The sequence below is a fragment of the Dipodomys ordii genome, unplaced genomic scaffold, assembly GCF_000151885.1.
Source record: "Dipodomys ordii isolate 6190 unplaced genomic scaffold, Dord_2.0 Scaffold134, whole genome shotgun sequence".
Classification (NCBI taxonomy): domain Eukaryota; kingdom Metazoa; phylum Chordata; class Mammalia; order Rodentia; family Heteromyidae; genus Dipodomys; species Dipodomys ordii.
Genome location: NW_012267350.1, coordinates 1,703,201 through 1,725,627, shown reverse-complemented (window position 1 = coordinate 1,725,627; position 22,427 = coordinate 1,703,201). Strand labels below are relative to the sequence as shown.

General features: G+C 34.8%; 1 protein-coding gene across 1 annotated transcript in view; it reads left to right on the top strand.

Annotated features, from left to right (window-relative positions):
* The window catches only part of Kdm6a (lysine (K)-specific demethylase 6A), a 202,156-nt gene that overhangs the window by 139,045 nt on the left and 40,684 nt on the right, over window positions 1–22,427 (top strand). The window contains exons 9-17 of the mRNA XM_013030841.1: window positions 6,366–6,459; window positions 9,186–9,312; window positions 12,644–12,742; window positions 12,884–13,103; window positions 13,661–13,795; window positions 14,243–14,398; window positions 14,956–15,051; window positions 16,541–16,642; window positions 18,421–18,810. Coding sequence (XP_012886295.1) covers window positions 6,366–6,459; window positions 9,186–9,312; window positions 12,644–12,742; window positions 12,884–13,103; window positions 13,661–13,795; window positions 14,243–14,398; window positions 14,956–15,051; window positions 16,541–16,642; window positions 18,421–18,810 — 1,419 coding nt within the window. The remainder of the gene's footprint in view (window positions 1–6,365; window positions 6,460–9,185; window positions 9,313–12,643; window positions 12,743–12,883; window positions 13,104–13,660; window positions 13,796–14,242; window positions 14,399–14,955; window positions 15,052–16,540; window positions 16,643–18,420; window positions 18,811–22,427) is intronic.

The window sequence follows — 22,427 nt, the reverse complement described above, 5'->3', positions numbered from 1 at the left end:
GTGTGTGTGTGTGTGTGTGTGTGTGTGTGTGTGTGTGTGTGTGTGTGTGGTGTACACTCAACATTTTCTCGATCCATTCATCTACTGAGGGGCATCTGGGTTGGTTCCATTTCTCAGCTATGGTGAATAATGCTGCCATAAACAGTTGTGCTGGTAGCTTGTGCTGGCCTTGCTTGTGATCATTTGGGCAAATGCCCAGAAGTGGGATTGCTGGGTGGGTCATAGGGGAGCTCTATGTGGAGTCTTTTGAGGGACAGCGCCCAGGCCCAGAGTTCAGGCCCCACAACCGGACCCAAAAAAAAAATCTAAACATGCCATTTCAACAAAAAGAAATACTGAGTATAAACCAGAAACAAAGGCGTTGATTATCTACATGTGATGGATGAATGGTGTAATAAGAATGTGTAGGGAATAGAACTTAAAAGTATGTAATTTTTGTATGCACTGGCTGTTATAACTGGCAATATTCCAAGTACCACAAAATTAAGTGAATATGATCAACCAGGATCAACCCTAAGTAGAATACAAACCAGCAAGTTTTTGGTTTTGGTTTTTTGTTTGTCATGGGGCTTGAACTCTGTGCCTGGGCGCTGTCCCTCAGCTCTTCAGCTCAAGGCTAGCGCTCTACCACTCGAGCTACAGCGCCACTTCCGGTTTTCTGGTGGTTTATTGGAGATAGGAGTCTCATGGTCTTTCCTGCCTGGGCTTTCTTTGAATGGTGATCCTCAGATCTCAGCTTCCTGAGTAGCTAGGATTACAGGCATGAGCCACTGGCGCCCGGCAAGTGTTTGTTTTTTTTCCCTCCAAGTTTACATTTATCATACAGAGGAGAATATCATTGTCACGTTCTAACACATGAATTTAACTCTGTTATAACTGAGTAGTTAACTATACTGAAGAAGATGGGATTAAATGAAACTAACCTGTGTAACTTTGAAAAACTGTGTTTTGATGTTACAATGTAAAGCTGGAAACAAAATAAATATATCTTTCACTATGCTTAGTTGTTCATGAATTAGAAATTGTGTAACTGGTTCATATGAATATTAGGCAGAAACAAATACATTGTGTATAATCAAAGACATCTTTGTCATTGTCAGAATTTACAGGTAAAGAATTAATAAGGTTGGAATTAAAGGTTTCTGTATGAATTTATGGTCACTATACATAGAGAAACTAGTTGGAAAGAAATAGTTTTAGGAGGGCATGTACATATGCATTCATAAACCTATTTTTCACAGCTTTGGTTGCTGGATAGAACTGGATAGAAGCAGTTCCTTTTCCCAGCAACACTGAACACACTAGCTCAGATCTTTGCTTGTAAACTCCATTTTTCACAGAAAGGAACCAGGGCTCATTCTGTCTAGTGTCTAGGCAGGAAAACTATAAATGGAGCCCTTGGAACATTTTTATCTTACCTGAAAGTAAGGTACTATGTATGTAAAGTGATGGGGCATGAGAGAAGGATATATGAGCAACCTAACAGGTTTTAGTTCACCAAGGCTCAAGTTCTAAAAGTATACATAGTAATGGAGTATAAGGTCCAGAATAAAATACATTTATTAATACTGACATAAGTAACTGAGAGAACGAAACCCCTGTACAATCCCAATTAATTAATATATTTGGAATAATGGATATCTCCCTAGGATATATTTTAATACAAAAAATTAAGAAGCCTATACTTTGTGTCAAAATATGGAAATCAAACACCTGAGGATCAGTCTCAGATTGGAAGAGTATATCAAAACTTCCTTTCTTCCCTTTTCTTTCTTGGTTTTTCTTCACTCTGCCCACTCCTGTCCCACCCCCCCCCCTTTTTTTGCCACTCCCAGGGCTTGAACTCAGCTTCTTTTGCTCAAGCCTAACCTCAACTTTTCTTCCTCCCTCCTTACCTCCCTCCCTCCCTGACTTTTGAGCCTTGAACTCAGGACCTGGGGGTACTGTCCCTGAGGTTTTTTTGCTCAAGGCTACCGTTCTGCTACTTGAGCCAGAAGTCCACTTCTGGCTTTTTGGTGCTTAAATTGGAGAGAAGAGTCTCATAGACTTTTTTGCCTAGACTGGTTGTGTGTTTGTGTTTCTTTTTTTCGGTTGTATTCAAGGTTTTCCTCTTTATATTTGGTTTTTAAGAATTGGTGTATTATGTAACCAGAGGTTAGTATTTTATAATTATACTGCTTTTGATTTTGTCTTAATCTTCTGTGTGTAAAGTTTTATGTCAGTTTTGAAAAATGTTTAGCTTTTGTTCTTTGAAATAGTTTTTTTTTTCCTTCCCCTCTTTTCTTCTTAGATTGAAAGTCCATGCATACTAGTCTTTTTATTGTCCTAAACATCTTGATGTCTTTTGTTTCATCTGTTGAGTTCTATTGATTTGTTTTTTATTGGGTGTTTTTTAAAAATTGAATTTGCTAATTCAGTCTACCTAGTCTTTTTGAAAAAAATTTAAAGTCACAAACACCTTTTAATCATAATGATAGTCATCATTATCTTAATCTATGTTGCTTATGAACTCTATGCTAGTCATTTTTTAAAATTTCAGATTAGTATCTAGCAGTTCTAGAAGTGATTGTTTCCATTTTTCCTGTAGTATGATTTCCTGTTTATTCATGCATGTTGTATTTCTTATTCTCTGTGATATTGTTTTAAAGTACTAGCTTTAACCACCAAATTTTAATATTTAAGTAATTTCACAGTTGTCATTTCCATTTCTTTTAAATATGATTGTTCATTAAGTCTTGTAATTTTATCTGTCATGAGCAATCCACTGTAGAGTATGTTAAACTTTTCTGAAGATTAGTTTTTTATTTTACTAATCATTTAATTTACATTACTAATAATTCAGTTTACATTTAGAAGATTATTACCTGTTAGGAGCAGCATCTTAAATTATTTTTCAGTTCTTATAGGTTGTTTGACATCTGTTTGTGTGTAGTTTAGTGGTCAACCAGAGATTTGGGCAATTTCTATGCAGTTTGATGTTTCCCCTTTGTGTCCTTGCAAATTCTCCTTACTTCCACTTCTATTGGTGGCCTCAAAGTCTGTCTCATGATTTTTCTGGTAAGAAAATAGGATTGCTAATTTGAGACTAGTACCAATTTGGCCTTGCCCCTCAGGTAAAAATCCGAGGAAAGGTAGATAGTTCATCCAATGTTACTTCATTCCTCTGAGTGTTAGCTTTTTCTTTGGCTTTAGCTTGATTTTGGTGTCCATCCAGTGCTTTCTGGTAAATTGCTTTTCTATTTTATCTACAATTTAAGCTCTCTGTGGAGTGTTATTTTGGCATTGCACTTGTACTCAACAATGCTAACAATAAACTCATTGTTTTCAATACATTATTTATAATTACTACTTAATAGCTTTCTGTAGCCATCCAACATGTTTTGTTTGTTTTGTTGGTCATGGGGCTTGAGCTCTTTTTGCGCAAAGCTGTCTACCACTTTGAGCCACAATACCATTTTCAGTTTTCTGGTGGTTAATGGGAGATAAAAGTTTCATGGAGTTTCTGCTCAGGCTTCCTTTGATCCACAGTCCTTGGATTTCAGCCTCCTGAATAGCTAGGATTACAGGTGAGAGCCACGGCCTAGCCTATCCAATGTATTTTATGTCTCAGTCGTTCTAGTGACAGATCTAGCTTGGCATCAACTTCTCTGTACTACAAACAGTACAACTTAGAACATTGCCAGTGGAAAGCTTTCTTTGTGTGTGTGTGTGTGTGTGTGTGTGTGTGTACGGACATGCACACATACATATGTATATAGACACGTATACATGTGTATGTCTATACACACATGTGATTCCTTTGTTCACATGTCTACAAATGCTTGAAATTACCCAACTTCCTCAGAATATAGTATATCAGTTAAACCACATTGTCTGATTTCTAGAGTTGTTTTCATCTTTTATGTGTTAGGTTTTGTGTCCATTGCCTATTTTTCTACATATTTTGTTTTGTTTTTAGTAGTACTAGAGTTTGAATTAAGGGCCTCATGCTTGATAAGTGGGAGTTGTGCCACTTGAGCTATGCCACAGAGCTTCATTATTTTCATTGCTTTCATTATTTTTTGTGCTTATTATGTATCAAAGATGATAAATATGCACCACTACAACTAGTTTTATATTGGCTGAGTTGGGGTAGAAGAGGGTCTTACTAACTTTTGGCCTGAACTGGCCTCTAACAACAATCCTCCTTCCTTGGCCTGTTGAGTGCTAGGATTACACACTGCACGATCTCAGCCACTTATGCTTTTGTCTTTGCTCTTCCTGATAGTTTGTGCTATTTTTGGCCATGTTTAATAAATTACCATGTCAAAGAAATATTCCCCTACATTGTGTCTACATTTTTCCTTTCATATTTAGGTTCACAATATAGTTGACTTCTTTTCTATTTTTATTCCCTCTTCCTCTCCCCTCCCCCATGTGATATGAGGTAAAATTCCAGCTTGATGCTTCTTGATATGATGCAACCATTTTTTTCCAAGTATGTTTTTTCTTTTTATTACTAGTGTTTGGGGGTTATGTGTTAATACCTGTTCTTCAAGGTGATCTTCCTAAGATATAAATCTGACCATATTACTTGAAAATTTTGAGTAAATCCATTGTGTTTGGATACAGTCATCTTTTGGGAGAGGGCAATACTAGGATTTGAACTTGAGACCTTCAGCTTGCTTAGCTTGTTTGCTCCACTGGCACTCTTCTACTTGAGCCATGTGTTCAGTCTCAGTTATTTTGGTTCAGAAAGCCCTTTTATGAATTAGTCTCTACTTGTTTCTGCAAAAAAAAAATCTTCCCAGCCTGCTAATATTTTTAAAATGTATACAATTCTTCGCTGGGAAGCTTCATACTATTATTCTACACAGTACACAGTATCTTCTGTTTTTTTGTTTGTTTGTTTGTTTGTTTGCATTTTTCAGTGTACGGTATTCGCAGTCATTTCTAGTATGTGTTTTACATTCAATCATTGTTTTTGATTGAAGGAATTGAATTGAGTAACAGCCTTTATCCTTCAGTAGCTGTCTCTTTTAGACCAAAGTAGTGTTTAGGGGAAATAATTTAGTTTGTGAAGAAAAGCTTACTTCATAAGTACTGATCATCTCAATAGGCAATTCTCTACAATCTTCCCTATTTATATAGCATTGTTGCATCCAAAATTCTTGGCTCATCTCATTTGATCCTTAAGACAACTGTAGATAGAAAGATTGGTCATTACATCTTTTAGATCAATTATTTTATGTTAAATCATAATATAAGTGTTATGTTTGAGGTATGTGTGGCTAATTTTGTATTTCTACCTATTCTTTGGAAAAGTTGTGTTTGCTCAGGCACTCATGAACTAGTAGTAATATGAGTAAAGGCCACTTTGGTTGATTCTTCTGCCAACTACATTTTAAAGGTAATATTTGTGAAATTTTCTTTATTGGCTTTTTCCTTTTGTAGTGGAGGAAATTCCTTAAGTTTTATGACTGTAGTGATGGTGGCTTTCAATCATACTAATATTTTTGGGCAGAGAACTATGAGTAATGATTGCATCTAAAGATTTGCCTAAGCTGGGCACCAGTGGCTCATGCCTGTAATCCTAGCTAATCAGGAGGCTGAGATCCCAGGATTGCAGTTCAAGCCAGCCCAGGCAGGAAAGTTTATGAAACTCTTATCTCTAGTTGACCACCAGAAAACCAGAAAGTTGAGCTGTGGCTCAAAGTGGCTCATCTTGAGCTGAAAAGCTCAGGGACCATGTCCAGGCCCAGAGTTCAAGCCCTACAACCGGGGCGGGGGTGGGGGGGGGTGGGATTTGCCCATGGAACTTGAAATAGTGTTTCACTGTAACTGTAGTAGTTTTGATATATTTGAAATCAGATTTATTGTAAATATTTTATGAGATATATTAAAAGCTGCATCTTTAAAACTTATATCTTAATTAGTTTTGTACTTTAAATTTTGTTAACAATTGTTTTTGCCATATGATCTGTTATTTGAGTTGCTTGGGAACTTAGTGTTTATGAACAAACAGATTATGTATTTGGAGACAGAATAATTATCTGATTCACTAATGTTACTAAAACCATTGAGATCACTTGTGTTATTAAATAGGATGAGATTGTTTTAGCTATTGAGAATTGGAAAATTTCTAAAGGTAGTATTTAACGATATTTGGAACAGTCCATGTTAGTTTTATTGATGCTAGATACTCTGGAACATGGCCTGTTCAGAGCTTTTCAGTGCTATAAATGAACCCTAAATGGAAACAGTACTTTGTTCTTTATGTTTCTTTTCCTACTATGCTAAAGCATTATTGTTATATAATTTTTACTCTATGAGGTAGTTATTTTAAAGATTGTATTAATTTTTCTGTAAATTTCTTTATTCTTTAGAGGAAGTATCATTCTGCAAAGGAAGCTTATGAACAACTTTTGCAGACAGAAAACCTTTCTTCACAAGTAAAAGCAACTGTCTTACAACAATTAGGTATGTAAATAGTATATGTTCAGTGTATTATAGGTATTTCTCTATGTTTTACACAGTTGCTCAGAGTTGATCAAGTAATCTGAACCCAACATATTTCCACACTCTGCTAAGCATTTTCTATAATACAGTCAATGTTAGTATCATTATTTTGTGCAGATAGGCTTTGTAAATTCTCAGAATGATTCACTGGTATTTTACCCATGGCGAGTATTACATTTTCCTTTTGTACTACATAAATGCTTAGCACTCAACAAAATTAAGTGATTTGACTACAGTCACGTAGTAGTTGGTGAGCTTTCTTTCATAGCTTTATCAATATCAGTAAGCAAAACAGTTATCTAAAAATTGCAGAACATCTAGCGCAGGATAGTTTCTATATAAGCATAGAATTCTATTCTAATGTTGAATTTGTGGAATCTAGCTATTTAGTTGTCATGTGTTGATGTCCAAGAAGATAATGAAGAAGCTGGCAAACATATAATTTTATTGCCTAGTTACCAATTCTTGTTTTCTATTTGTACTTTGAATTTGAGAGTTTTTTTTTTCATTCTGTTTATGTGGTTTTGGTCTTGGAAATGGTTTATTAATTTTTAATCAACATTATTTTTGGATCTTTTCATAAGATCCAAAAATCATCAAATCTTATTCAAGCTGAGATTTATTAATATCATGGTTAACTGTAAATTGTGAATACATTGCCTTCATATAAACCTATGTTTTTAGTTTTTCATTTTATCCATTAGAATTTTACTTGTGTATACCCTTCAGAAATATGGAGATATCAAAACATTTATTTTTATCAAGTGATATATATAGTGTTATAATAATGTGAATTGATGTCTTAACTAAAACATTTAAGTCTGTTAGTATACTAAGAATGGTTAGAATTCTTAGGTAAACACTACTAAGTGTGATATGTTCAAAATGAAGAATTTATTCATTAAGCTAATGCTGAAATACAAACTTTTAGAGTGGAAATACTAGAGTTCGATGTCGGGGCCTCATACTTGTTACACTTGTGCCCTACCACTTGAACCAGGCTTCCAGCTCTGCTTTTTTGCTGGTTATTTTAGAGATAGACTCACAAATTTTCCTCCTGGCTGTTCCTCAAAGTGTAGTCCTCTAGATCTCTTCCTCCTGAGTAGCTAGTATTACAAGCATGAGCTACTTGCAGTCAGTTATTTTTATCCACACTATTATCATGAACGCCCCCCCCCCCTTTTTTTTTTGTCGGTCCTGGGGCTTGACCTATGGGGCTGGGTGTGTGGCTCTGGTAGAATACTTGCCTAACAAGTACAAGTCTCTGAGTTCAAATCCTGGTAAAGTCCAAAAATTAAAAGCAGTTGGTAGGTGCTGGTGGCTCACACATGTAATCCTGGATACTCAGTAGTAGAGACCTTTAGGATCGAAGTTCACAGTTAGTTGGGGCAGAAAATCTTATGACACTTTCATCTCCAGTTAACCAGTAAGATACCAGACTAGAGGCATGGCTCAAGAGTTAGAAAGTACCAGCTGTGTCAAAGAAAGCCTAGTGAGAGCGTAAAGCCCTGAGTACACTTTTAAAAGAAATAAAAAACATTGTAACTATATCTCCTTAAGATATCTTTTGGTTCATATCAAATAGAATAAGTGTCAGAAATAAGAGTTCTTATTTGTTACATAGACTGTACATAAAGAATAGAGCTAATTGATTTATACTTGAATTTATTTACAACTGACATAAGACCTACTGGTAAATTTCCATAATCCAATTTTTTGATGGATTACTTAGCCATCTAATTCTTTGAAATTTATTTATTAGACAAACATTTGTGGTATTTACAACTTCTTAGGACCTTGTACTTGGCTAGCTTAATTGCAGCTGACACTCTACCACTTTAGCTTCACCTCCAGTCCAGCCAGGTAATTTTGTTGGTAGAATCTCTTGGAGTTTTGTTTCCAGGCTGGCTTTGCACTCTGGTACTATAGATTTCAGCTTCCTGAGTAACTAGGATTACAGTTGTAAGCCATCAATGACTGGTGTATTTGTACAATTTTAATGTATTTTTTTTATAGCCTTGAGGATTTTTTTTTAAGTTGTCAGACAAGTGTCCATCCATCGTGTGTCCATCCATATTGGACTCCACCTCACAGCCTGTGTACTGTCCCTTAAACCTTTTCACTCAGTGCTGCTGTTCTACAACTTAAACCACAGCTCCACTTTGGGCTTTAATGGTTAATTGAAGAGAAGAACCTCACAAACTTTCCTGCTCTGGCTAACATGATGCTCAGATCTCAGCCTCCTGAGCAGCTCAATTTATAGGTGTGAGCCACTGGTACCAAGCTAGTTGATGTTTCATAATGTGTATATAAGGTGTGATTATATCTAGGCAATTCCAATGAGGTAGTGTTTATGTGTATTTTAATCAAAACTGTCAGTGATTATATTGGCCTATATTCTTTGGAAACAAATATTGTATCAATATAGCATCTTGGAGAGTCTTAAAATGTGCCTTCATTTTTGTTTTTATTTATTTATTTTTGAATAAAAGGTCTTCATCACTTTGACATTATTTATTACCTTACTGTGAGAAACAGATTTTCTTATTGTAAGAATTAGTGGTTCTAAAATTTGGAAATGAGTACCTTGAACTAAATAAGAGTGTTGTTCTTCATTTTCTACTTAGTATTCTTAAAAATAGAAGAACTGTTATGTAATATGTGTAAATAATTTTAAATCACAATAGGTTGGATGCATCACACTGTGGATCTCCTAGGAGATAAAGCCACCAAGGAAAGTTATGCTATTCAGTATCTCCAGAAATCCTTGGAAGCAGATCCAAATTCTGGCCAGTCCTGGTATTTCCTTGGAAGGTAATACTTAGCAGATATTTGCTTTCCTTTTTTTTTTTTTCTATTCCAGCTAGGATATTTCAATTATAATCCAAAATGTTAGTTTACAGTTATATCTTGAACAGTGTATTTTCTCTTATAAATACATTATAATGAAGATTCCTAAAAGATAAATTACAAAAGAGAGTTTCTAAATATGGTGATTTGTTTTCCTTTCTGATAGTGTAAATGTCATGATAACATGGATTAAACAGTATATGCTGTAATAGGGTTTTCTTTTTACTTCAGATTAATACTTCAATACAGTATCAATAGTGTGAATATCTTTTTAGCATATGCTTTAAAGTTTAATTCTATCTTTATGAAGTTAATATGCAGTGAACCATTTTTTAAATAATTTTAATAGTGCTGAAATTTTTGTTTTTTGTAGTTAACTGATTTTACATTCTAAATTATTGACATGCTTTTAATCAAATCTTTTGGGAAGTTTTTCAAAAAGTAACAGATCGTAATTTAACTTGCTTTGGGGTTCAAGGTGATCATTTTAGACATTCATTGTCTTTCATCTATAGTTATTCTGGGTCTGATTTAGCCTTTCTTTGGTGTTTTCCTTATCCTATTGTTTATATTACCTTTTATATTTGGCCTCTATTTTGTTTCATTTTGAAAAATTTTTTACAAATTATAGTCTAGAAGTTACTAAATTTCCAAACACAACTTTGAGTAAGAAACTTTGAGTAAGAAACTTTGAGATTTGATGACTAATATTTCTAAGGCTTTTTATTACCCACCTCATTCAGGACTGTATTGAAGATTAAATCAGCTCATCATTTAGCATATGTATATCAAAATGAGATTGTAGTGTGCTATTCTGCTAGACAAGCCCCAGTCAGTCATTGACCATGTTATCACAGAAATATAGATTGTTAGTGCTAAAAAAGACCCTGTAAATCATGTCATTTTATAAATGTACAAAGTGACTTATGAGGAGTTAAAATGTTTTGTCCAAAGTCATGTAGATGTAAGAGCAGGGACTAGATCATAGTATCTATCAAGCCCTTTTCAGTTCCACAAGGCTGTCCGAGGGGAAGGTAGTTAGTTAAGCTTTTAAAACATTGGTTTTAGGAAATAATGCTTATTTCTTCCAGTGATTATAAAAAAGAGGTTTTCTCTAAACTTGAAATATGATTTTGATTTTATAAGAAGAAAAACAAAAGGAGTCTATTTTCTATCTGTGTAGCATTCTCTTTTTTTCTGGCTTCTCTCCCTGTTTGGCACTATTTCTGATACCTCACAGATTTCCCTTCATAAAGCAGTTTACTGTCTGAAACTGCCTTCTCTGTCTTCAGTCACTAACTTATCTGATACTGCCTATTCTGCAAGATAGTTCATAGGCTTATTTTAATCTTTCTCAAGTGTTTTGTGTTCTTATAGCCTATCTTCCAAACTGATAAAAAAATCAGTATTCCTACACTTAAAGCTATATTAAATTCAAGGACCATATCTGTTCCTTTAATATTTTCACCCGTGTCAAAGAGTGAGCATTTTAAACAATATTCATCAATATTCTTCCCCAAGTTAGCTAGTCTCCTCTTCCTTTTGCCAAAAATATGACCATCTCTCCCCCTTTTTTAGTACTGAGGATTGAACTATACCCCAGCTCCGTTTTCTGAATTGTTTATTCAGGTTTAAAAACAAGCTACTAGTCCTCCACTTGTTTGGACATCTAATCAGTTAATCATGGAATTTTTTTTCTTTTTCTCTCTTATTTCTCATCTTGTGCTTGCCATTTCTATTACTTCCTCCTGTTCCGAACAGGTGAATATAAACATCCTCTGTTTTACTGTCCATACTTGTTTTCTTTTTAATGTATTCTACATATTGTTAACAGCTAAGTCTTCCTGTAAAATGCTTTCATTGTTCTATTCCTCCTATTGGGAAAGCAAACTTCAGGGTATTCTTTGGTTGCACTGAAAATTCTTTGTTGTTTTGTGTTTGTACTTTCTTATATTGTTTGTACTAGTCAAATGTGCTCGAAATGCTTTTGCTCATTTTCTCATTTGCTCATATATATGTATATATATTTGCTCATATATATATGTGTATGTATATATATATATATACACACACACACATATATATATATATATATATATGCTGTTTTTATTTATCTGTCCCTCTATCTAATCTATCTGTATCAGTCTGGAAAAATAACTGGTGGGAATATGGGATTCACGGATCTGAATAATAAACACCTGCACATTCACATCCCTTATTCTTACCCATCCACTTCTTTCTTTCCTAACTCCTGCAGGGGATGATAACGTCTTTTATATTGGCTATGCTAGCCTTTTGATGATGCATTGTCCACCCTTAAGTCAAGGACTAGGGTTTGTTAGGCATTTCCTTTAGTGTCCACTATCAAGAAGATTTCTGTATTTATAATTGCAGCTGCTGTTTGTATATCCATCAGGTACATTCACATTAAGAAAATAACATGTTCTTGAAACTTTGATCTTAATTTACTCTTTACTATTCACGAAATATACTTCACACAATTTTATACTATTTTATAATATCTAGTTTGAGATTAACTATGTTCCATTTGCAAATTATTTCTCTTTGTTATTGAGTAAAGAGAATCGAAGTCTAATTCATCATCATAGTTATTTTAAGTTTTGTTTTTTTATATTTCTTTATTATTACTATTCAGTAGTTGTACAAAGAAGTTACAATCCATAAGTCAGGTTATAAGTACAGTGTTTCTTGGTCAGTGTCACCCCTTTCTTCCTTCTCTCTCATTTTTCCCTTCCCATCCCTACCTTCAAGTTATATAGTTTCAATTTTGAGTAATGTGCATTGGCTGTAATGACTGCATTTGATCACTCTTCCTCTCTCCATTTGTGTGCTCTTCCCTTTTGCCTTCCCTCCCCAAACATTCATTTTGAGAAACAGTACATTAGCTGTTCAGAGGAGTTACACCTTTGGATTCCTCCTCTAAGTATTAACTGCATATTCTATGTAGGAAACTAGAGATCAGAATGGACAAGTAGAATGAGAAGGGGCTGTGTTTAACTTACAGTATTGTAACACTGAAATGATAATGTCTGTATTTATTATAGTAGATTTCATTATCATAAAATGCTTTAGCACCTATGAGACAGACTATAATAGTTTATTGAGGGGACAATTATAATGTATACTCTTTAATTTCCTGCTATATATACATACAAACATAAATATATTAGCCTATTAGGTTCTCAAAAATTGCCTTGATACATAGTCCATCCTTTCAACAAATAAATTTATTTCAGTATTAATGGAATTTTTTTTTCCCCCTCTTCCCTGTCAGGTGCTATTCAAGTATTGGGAAAGTTCAGGATGCCTTTATATCTTACAGGCAGTCTATTGATAAATCAGAAGCAAGTGCAGATACATGGTGTTCAATAGGGTAAGAATTTGTATAAAATTAGCTATAATTAATATGTAAAGATAGTTAAGTCATATAATGTACTTTATAGTTTAAAATTATGCTATGATACTATGCAGTTCTTAGTGGATATTTGTTTTTTCTCTTAATTTTTCTTTGTAGTGTGCTATATCAACAGCAAAATCAGCCTATGGACGCTTTACAGGCCTATATTTGTGCTGTACAATTGGACCATGGCCATGCTGCAGCCTGGATGGATCTAGGCACACTCTATGAATCCTGCAACCAGCCTCAGGATGCCATTAAATGCTACTTAAATGCAACTCGAAGTAAAAGTTGTAGTAATACCTCTGCACTTGCAGCACGGATCAAGTATTTACAGGTAAAAATTTTAAATAGTTTTTTTAAAGTTGCATATTTCCCCAGGACACTCAGGCAGAAAGAGGGTGGCTGGAAAGTTTTGTCTAGTTGTGTTTTGATGTCTATAATCTGTTTCCATATTTTGTAACATACCATAGCTTGTAATATTATTTTACTTTTCATTTTAAGTAAGATGCAGTATTTTAAAAGATGCTCTTTTGCACATTGACGCTGTTGATGCATATTAATTTACATAATTTTTTTCTATGTACTGTCTACATTTTTAAGTTGTCATAGCATTTTAGAGAAAAGAACACAAACACTGTCTTTCACTCTTGCTTGGAGTTTCCTGAGAAGACAGCTATAAGAACTCTGAAAACAGAGCTCAGCTTTGTTTTGATTCCCACAAAGGTTTATATTCTGGTTACCCTCTTTATACTTAGTATCATTCTAAAGCCCCAAATTTAGAATCTATTTTCTTTTAAAAACAGTTAGCTATAGCATTTAGGAAGATTTAGTGGACTTGCTCTTACTCAAGTAGGCTTGTGTTAAATTTGCTTTTTACATAATTTTTCCTAGGCTCAGTTGTGTAACCTTCCACAAGGTAGTCTACAGAATAAAACTAAATTACTTCCTAGTATTGAGGAGGCATGGAGCCTACCAATCCCCGCAGAGCTTACCTCCAGGCAGGGTGCCATGAACACAGCACAGCAGGTGAGAAGTTGGGTTATGTTCTGCAGGTGCCCAGCTTTAAGGGTTCTTTTCAATCTGTAGTGGTCAAGCTAATTTTAACTAAGCAAAGAAGGCTTTTATTAATGGAAAGCCTTTTGATTTAATTGCAGAAGGGAATCTAGATAGAAATAAAATTCCCTCTGATATGGGAAGAAATTTTGGGGTACCAATTTAGAACCTTTGTGCATTTTCATGATTTTCAGAGATTTCCTAACATAATGCTTCAGTGATTCAATTAATTTTGAAAGCAGATTTTTCCAAGGAAGGTACACATTCCTCCATTGACAATTCATTTGATTTTGATTTTCAATAATTACAACCAGCGATGTCCACATTTTGAAAAGTATGTAGCTTGTGAAGTTTTATAATTTGAAGGAATGATTAAGAATATATAGAACCCTATTTTTGTCTTCCTTCTGTGATTCTTAGGCATGTAAACCTCATCATCCAAATACTGAACCTGTATTAGGCCTCAGTCAAACACCAATCTCACAGCAACCCTTGCCACTACACATGATTCCTTCTAGCCAAGTAGATGACCTGTCCAGTCCTGCCAAGAGGAAAAGAACATCTAGTCCAACAAAGGTATATGTTTTAGAGAAATAGAAAAATCCCAGTCAAAAAAGTAGCTCCAACTGCCCTGAAATTGTGCAGTTTGAACATCTCTTGTCCTTTACTTTAAATCTGTGGACATCAAAAGAGTGAAAGGTTTCCGTTTTTTTCCATCCCAAATTTTAGAATCATATTGAAAGTAGGGATAAATTTGCATTCATCAAATCATTTTATTCATCTCCCTGCCGTTAAGCTCTCAGCACACTTTTCATCATCACTTTTTTTACTGACATGGAAATAAATTTAGTGTTGGATCTAGTAGACAGTGTGATAAATAGGCTAGTCGTTTGGGCCATAGTTTAGGGGTGGGCCTTTTTTTGGGTGGCTTATTAAAGTATCAGTATTCTTTAAATTTATGATTTCTAAGTTTAATATGCATGTAAAATTATTTTTTAAGAATGTAACATAACATCTTTTTGTATGTAAATATTCCAATTCATACTCATTTGGCCTCCATTAGTCATTATTGTTAACTCTGTGGACTTAACTAAATACTCTTAATTTTTTTTTTTTAAATCAATTTTCCTCAGAGTACTTCTGATAATTGGAGTGGTGGCCATGGTATGTCACATCCTCCTATACAGCAACAAGCTCATTCGTGGTGTTTGACACCACAGAAATTACAGGTATGTAAGATAAGCTTTTGAGAAATTATTTTTTCTTTTGAAGACATAGAGGCAGTAAGCTTAAAGTTTAAAGTATTAATTCTTGAATGATAGTAAATTCAGTATGCACATAAGCAAAAGGCACCCCCATATACCAGAATTCACTTGTTTTTGTTTATTTTTTTTAAAAAATAAGTAATACAAATAGTTCAAACTAGATAAAGAATAAATCTAGGTTACTAGATTTATTTACTAGCTCACTTCCCATCTGTGTTCATTTAGTATTAATACTTTTTAACTGACTTTCTAGGGATATATTTTGCGTATGTAAGCATGTATATGCACCTTTTCTTATTTTTTCTTTTTTAAAACATCACAAAATACTGCATGCATTCAAGTAGATCCTTCCTCCTTATTTGTGGTTATACTTTCTGCTGCTTCAACCATGATCCAAAATTATTAAATGGAAAATTCCATAAATAAATCATTAATATCTTTTTTATTGTTAAGGTGATGTTCAGAGGGGTATCTTTTACAATACAGTATTCTGATGGGCATAATGAAATCCCACTTTACCCCACAAGTGATATGAATCATCCCTTAGTCCGGTGTACCCAGGCTGTCTAGTCTACTTGGCCTTTAGTCATTTAGTATCCATCTTATTTATCCAAATGACTTTTAATGTTGTAGTGCCTGCATTGAATCAATCTCTATAAATAATGGCTTTCTTGAAGTAAAAAAGTAAAAGTCTTCCCTTCCTAAGAAAAGAAAAATTCTATATTATGGTTTCTAAGAGCTACAGTACCAAGGAATGTCTGTGATATTGTGAAGAGGAAAAAAGTAATTTGTTCTACTTTTAGTGTTACACCTCAAAGTATAAAAGTTATGACCATAGTTTATTAGGATGAGGATGGAAAAGGCATTAAATGACATTCATGGTATTTATCTGTGGCTTCAGGCTTCACTAGGAGGTCTTAAAAGGTATCCTTTTTAGATAAGTGGTTCTGCTATAGCTTATTAATAATATATTTTACAATGCTTTTCATGTCAGTATATAAAGAACTTTCCTGTTTTATTATTATACCATATTTCTTTAGATATTAAAATATTATTCAAACAGATCACTAGTTGGACATTGGATTTGTCTTAAAGGCTTTCCTTTTCCAAAGAGTTCTGGTTTCAGTGTACTAATCATAGTGTATTGTAAAGGTTAAAGAATTTTATAAATAATGAATGAATAAATAATGAATAAAATTTCATCTTCATGTCTTCCAAAGATCACAGTAGAGCAAACTTTCAGGTGGATACATAATTCTTACTCAGGTTTTTTACCTTTTGAAAGAAATTTGTGTTGGGTTTGATGATTGTGAGAAATCATCTAATCTGCTATTGGCTCACACACAGTCAGTTGTTTCTCAGTAAGGTTGCTCACAATTTTTAAGCTTGTTTCTGAGATATATTTTGGACATATATTTTGATATATAGTAACTATATTTTCTTTTTCTTTTAGCACTTGGAACAGCTCCGTGCAAATAGAAATAATTTAAATCCAGCACAGAAACTGATGCTGGAACAGTTGGAAAGTCAATTTGTCTTAATGCAGCAACACCAAGTGTGTATAACATTTTGTTCTCTAAAGTTTGTTGACATTTTCTGTATTTTGTTTGTCATGATTTTAGAGCACAATCATATCTATGTTTACTTTCTACCAGTATTTGAATTCAGTAGTTGATGCTTAAAATGCTGGCGATTGTTGTTGTTTGTTTGTGTTGCTGCTAGGGCTTGAACACAGAGCCTGAGTACTGTCTCTTAGTTTTTTTCCTTGAGGCTGGTCCTCTACCACTTGAGCTATAGCTCTACTTCGTGTTTTTGGTAGTTAATTGGCAATAAGAGACTCTTGGGGACTATGAAGGTGACTTAGTGGTACAGTGCTTGCCTTGCATGCATGAGGCCCTGGGTTTGATTCCTCAGCACCACATAAGCAGAAAAAGCTGGAAGTGGTGCTGTGGCTCAAGTGGTGGAGCGCTAGCCTTGAGCTGAAGAGCTGAGGGACAGTGCTCAGGCCTTTCGACCAACCCTCCTCTCCCTCCCCCTACCCCCCCACCAAGAAAAGAAAAGAAAAAACAACTTTTGGATTTGCTTGGGTTAGCTTTGAACAATGATTCTGAAGAATCTCCATACGGATTTCCATAGTAGTTGCAGTAATTTACATTCCCATCAACAATGTATTAGGTTCCCTTGTCCATATTCTCACTAGCCTCTGCTGCTCTTCCTTGCTTGCTTGCTTGCTTGCTTGCTTGCTTGCTTGCTTGCTTCCTTCCTTCCTTCCTTCCTTCCTTCCTTCCTTCCTTCCTTCCTTCCTTCCTTCCCTCTCCCTCCCTCCCTCCCTCCTTCCCTCTTTCCCTCCCTCTCTCTCTCTTTTTTTCTTTCTTTCTTTTTTATTTTCCATAAAGAAAAAATCTTACATTTTATTTAATACTTGGGCCAGTTCAGCCTTCCCCACTATGCCTGGAAAGTATCTCCAGTTGAAGAAAGAACCAGACTTTACTTTCTTGCATGTTAATGGTCCCTGATGATTTCTATTAGTCCTGTTTTACTTATTCTTTCTGAAAATTAAGGGGTAAAGGGGAGGGTTTATATATTAGATCATTAATGTCTGATTCTTTTCCAAATATTTCACCTCATAAATTCTCATGGATTGGATAACCACTCTGTAGCAATCCTAAGAATCGACTAATATAATAATCTTGAAAGTCAGCAGAGTGGATTATCCACTTTTTTACCCTAGACTTGAACTGGAGAACAGTAACACTGCAAAACAAAAAACAAAGCACCCTCCACCCCCAAAAAAACAAAAATATAAACAAAAAAACATGCTAAGCACTTTTCCAGAGTGACCTTTCGTATAGATTTGTCATCTTAAATATACACAATCAAATGCTACAATTTTTCTGGTGGGGGTTTGGAAAAAGTTTCGTGATACTTCTTTTGTTTACATATGGATCAGCTATTTCTTTTTTCCCTAAAAAGTGGTTGTAATAGTAAAATAAATACAAAACAAGTCTGACCAATATAATTCATGTGCTGGGAGTTAAAACCCATATAAAATATGCAACTAAGTACACTTTAAAATCTTTTAAGGAATAATTCTCCTATTAAAAATATTTGTTTTCCTAACTTTTTCATAGATACAAGTATATTTTCAAAATAACTTTTTTTCCTCCACTGCATTCCATAAATAGTCATTTCTTTGTAGAGTTACTGTTTTTTCAACTTTGAGAAATTAAGTATTTTGACCAGGTTTCCTTGATTATTAATTCATCTTCACATTGTGATACTCTACACTATGGCCAACCAAAAAAGAGTTTATTTTTTATTTGTTTTTGGCAGATGAGACAAACAGGAATTGCACAGGTTCGACCTCCTGGAATTCCTAATGGTCCAACAGCTGACTCATCACTGCCTACAAACTCAGTCTGTGGCCAGCAGCCACAACTTGCTCTAACTAGAATGCCTAGCGTCTCTCAACCTGGAGTCCGCTGCCCTGGGCAGCCATTAGCCAATGGACCCTTTTCCACAGGCCATGTTCCCTGTAGCACATCAAGAACGCTGGGAAGCACAGACACTATTTTGATAGGCAATAATCATGTAACAGGAAGTGGAAGTAATGGAAACGTGCCTTATTTGCAGCGAAACGCACTCACTCTACCTCATAACCGCACAAACCTGACCAGCAGCGCAGAGGAGCCGTGGAAAAACCAACTATCTAACTCCACTCAGGTAATAGAAAGACTGGCTGCCTCACTGGCTTCTTCTCAAATAACAATTTGTTTTTATTGTGTGTGTGCAGCGCGTGCGTGCGTGTGTTGTGTGTGTGTGTGTGTATCTATGTCTGTCTATGTCCCGCACGTGTGCATTTATGTGCCTGTGCTTGAACACAAGGCCTGGGGCACTTATCATTTGAGTAATACCTTTATTTCTGGCTCTTTCTTTCCTGCCTGAATAGAGATAAGCAACTCAACAAGCTTCCTGCCCAGGATGGCTTTAAACAGAGCTCTCAGCCTCCTAAGTTGCTAGGATTACAAATGTGAACCAGTGGCACCGAGCATGGTTTTGTATATTTTGAGAAAAGAAAAATCAAAGTGTGAGGAATATGTTTTTGTTTTGTTTTGTTTTATTGTATTACTACTAGGCTTAAATGCAGGACCTCACACTCTCACTCACAGCTGGCACTCTACTACATGAGCCTCCTTTTCCACTTCCAACTTTTTGCTGCCTAATTAGAGCTAAGAATCTTGATACTCAGATCTCTACATCTTGAGTAACTAGATTTATAGGCTTAATCCACTGGGTACCTGCCTGTTTTTGTACTCAGTGTTATTACTGTGTTATCATTTGTGTGTGTGTGTGTGTGTGTGTGTGTGTGATGTATATATATATATGTATATATAATATATATATAAAATTATCACAAACATAATCTTGGAAATTTGCAAAGGAAGACTAAAATAACCATATGACATACACCTCTCTCTCTCCCTCTCCCCCTCCCCCCTCCCTCCCCCTCTCCCTCCCTCCCTACCTCCCTTCCTCCATATTTACAGTGTTAAACAAGAGTAAAGAATAAATAAGAATGTATAGGATCACAAAGGGGTGAGAACCAACTGAGAATAGAAAAGAACTCAAGATTGAGCCTCAGGGTATCCTAGTTTAATAGGCCAGGAAATTGAAAAACTAGCCAAGAGCAATTAAAGATGATTAGCCTGTGAAGGTTGTAGGAGATCCAGGAGAATGTTGAGTGATACCCTGGAAGCCAGTGCAAGGAGAAAGGCATGATCAAAGAGCATCTGAAATAATGCTCTTAGATCCAGTAAGGTGAACTGGAGCTTGATCATCTGAGGTATTTGATAACATTGATAGTGTTGGCAAATTATAGGTTAAAGGCAAAATTTACTCTGTAGCCTGTGTTTACTCATGGGTTGGTTTTTGTTGTTTTTCAGCCAGTGAACAATGGTGATTCTTGTATTTTTAAAAAAAGGATTGGGGAAAAAGAAAAATGTCTTTCATTATATGACCTACAATGCTTAAATATTTGATATCTGACCCTATCTAGAAAAGATTTTAAAACTGAGCAATTTCAGTTGATTGTTGGGGACAGAAGTCTAATTGTACTGGCTTCAGAATGAAGTGAAAGGAAAAAACTGGAAGTGGCAAGTACAGATAGTTCCAGCCTAGTCAAGTGGATATACACGTAGAATGTAGCTGTTTGTTTTTAAATTTAAAACGAAAGATAACAAAGCTAAGGGGAAGCATTCAGTAGAGAGGGAGAAATAGACAGGAAAGCAAGGGGAGAATTGTTAGGGTAGATTTGGAGACATAAATGGGGGGATTTTACTGTCTATTAAAAGTTCTGAGATTATAATTGGCTGTTAATAAAGGAGAGTCTTTGTTAGGTTGTAAGGTATGGTTTTATTACTTTTTTTACATCTAATTCCCTGGTTTTCTATGTTGCTGGAAATTAAAAAAAAAACACTAAACACTCTCTTAACCCTATTTTGGAAGTAATATAATTTAGAAAGTAATTCCTACCTGAGTGTTTTGGCATAGTCCTGTACCCCTTGCACTTGAGAGAAAGTCAAGAGTTTGAGGCCAGCCCATGCTCTGTAACAAGACCCTATTTCAAAGCCAAAAAAACAAGCAACAACAACAGAGACCCTAGTTTTCAGGCCACAAGGTGTGTGGCTGCGAATAATATGACAAGGAGCCTCAGCCCTTTAAGACTTATGTATGTAGGAGCTTTACTGTATAAGTAATGAAGTTAATATTTTTTCTAAAAACTGCTGCTTAACTGATTCTAGGCTGTAATTTTCTCAAATGAGGTTGCTTTGTATCACATGTCACTACAGCCAGGCAACCCATATCTGGTGTTAATATTCCAACTAAATAAGTTTTTTAATGGATACTGCCTCATACAAATCTATTAAGATATTTTTCTGAAGATATAATGAAAACATTGGTACATCTATATTATGTTAGTATAGCTTTCATCTTTTGCTGATGGGAAGAAATATTTTGATGCTAATTTGAACTATAGTTTTAAATGTTTAGTTATAATTTGTTTTGGGCATCACTAAGATTATGAGGTAAAATTATATAAATTATAGGTGATTCTTTATCAGATGCTCTAAATTTATGCTTTAAATGTCCTGAATGGCAGTTAAAGAAGATATAATAAATAAAATGGTTATTTTGTCTCATCTGCATATTATAATCTGTTAAATGATTAATTTTGTGAATTAAATATTTGATGAATTTTGGCTTATCTACTGAGACTTGCTTGAATAATATTTTAGATATTGATGTATATATTACATGGAGTATTTTGTCTCAAATTTCCATGTAGCCTAAAGATTTTGTCTTTTAACTGACTTAGGATTGAACTTTTACTTAATCATGTTTTTGCACTCATGCTTATTGATATGTACCAATAGTAATGTTCATTTTTGAGTATATAGACTTATTAAATCAAACATCACTAGATTTTCAGCTGTAGAAACTGGTATTAGTGCCATGAAAGCTGATTTTAACTAGATGATTAAATTCAACCTTTGGTATACAAATACCTTGTCATCAGATACATTTTTTATATTTTTATAGCTTATGACTTCCAAATTAAATTTCACCTTCCATACAGGCTTCTATCTAACCTTGCTACTGAAGTAATTTAAAATACACTAATCTTAATTTATTTTCTGGGGATGCATGTCCCATTATTATTGGGAATATAAGATAAAAATATATGCAAATATGTAATTATGATAATCTTGTAAGTTCCAAAGAAGTTACAAGTTTTGGTAGGAAGTTGTAACAATCTGGAAGCTATGAAATTATTGTTTCACAATTCTGATATTATCACTATTGCTGAAAAATACTATTTTGTCCATAAATCGAATTGAAAATAGTCCTCAAGATGTTTCTTTCTGGCACCAGGGGCCATTTTCAGGTAAAAATCACACATTTCAGTTCCATTTATTTATTTTTTTATCCCATTAGATGCCTTAAGTGATCCTCTTCTGGATTTAAAACTTTTATCTAATATAGAATACTATCCCACCAAATTACTTGAACAGAGACAGCATATTTTCCTGAGTTATTTTTGGCTTTTTGGTCAGTCATGGGGCTTGAACTCTGGGCCTGGGTGCTGTCCCTCAGCTCTTCAGCTCAAGACAAGTGCTCTACCAGTTGAGCCACAGCTCTACTTCCGGATTTCTAGTGGTTAATTGGAGATAAGAGTCTCATGGAGGGGCTGGGAAGGTGGCTCAGTGGTAGAGTGCTTGCCTTGCATGCATGAGACCCTGGGTTCGATTCCTCAGCACCACATAAGCAAAAAGAAAAAA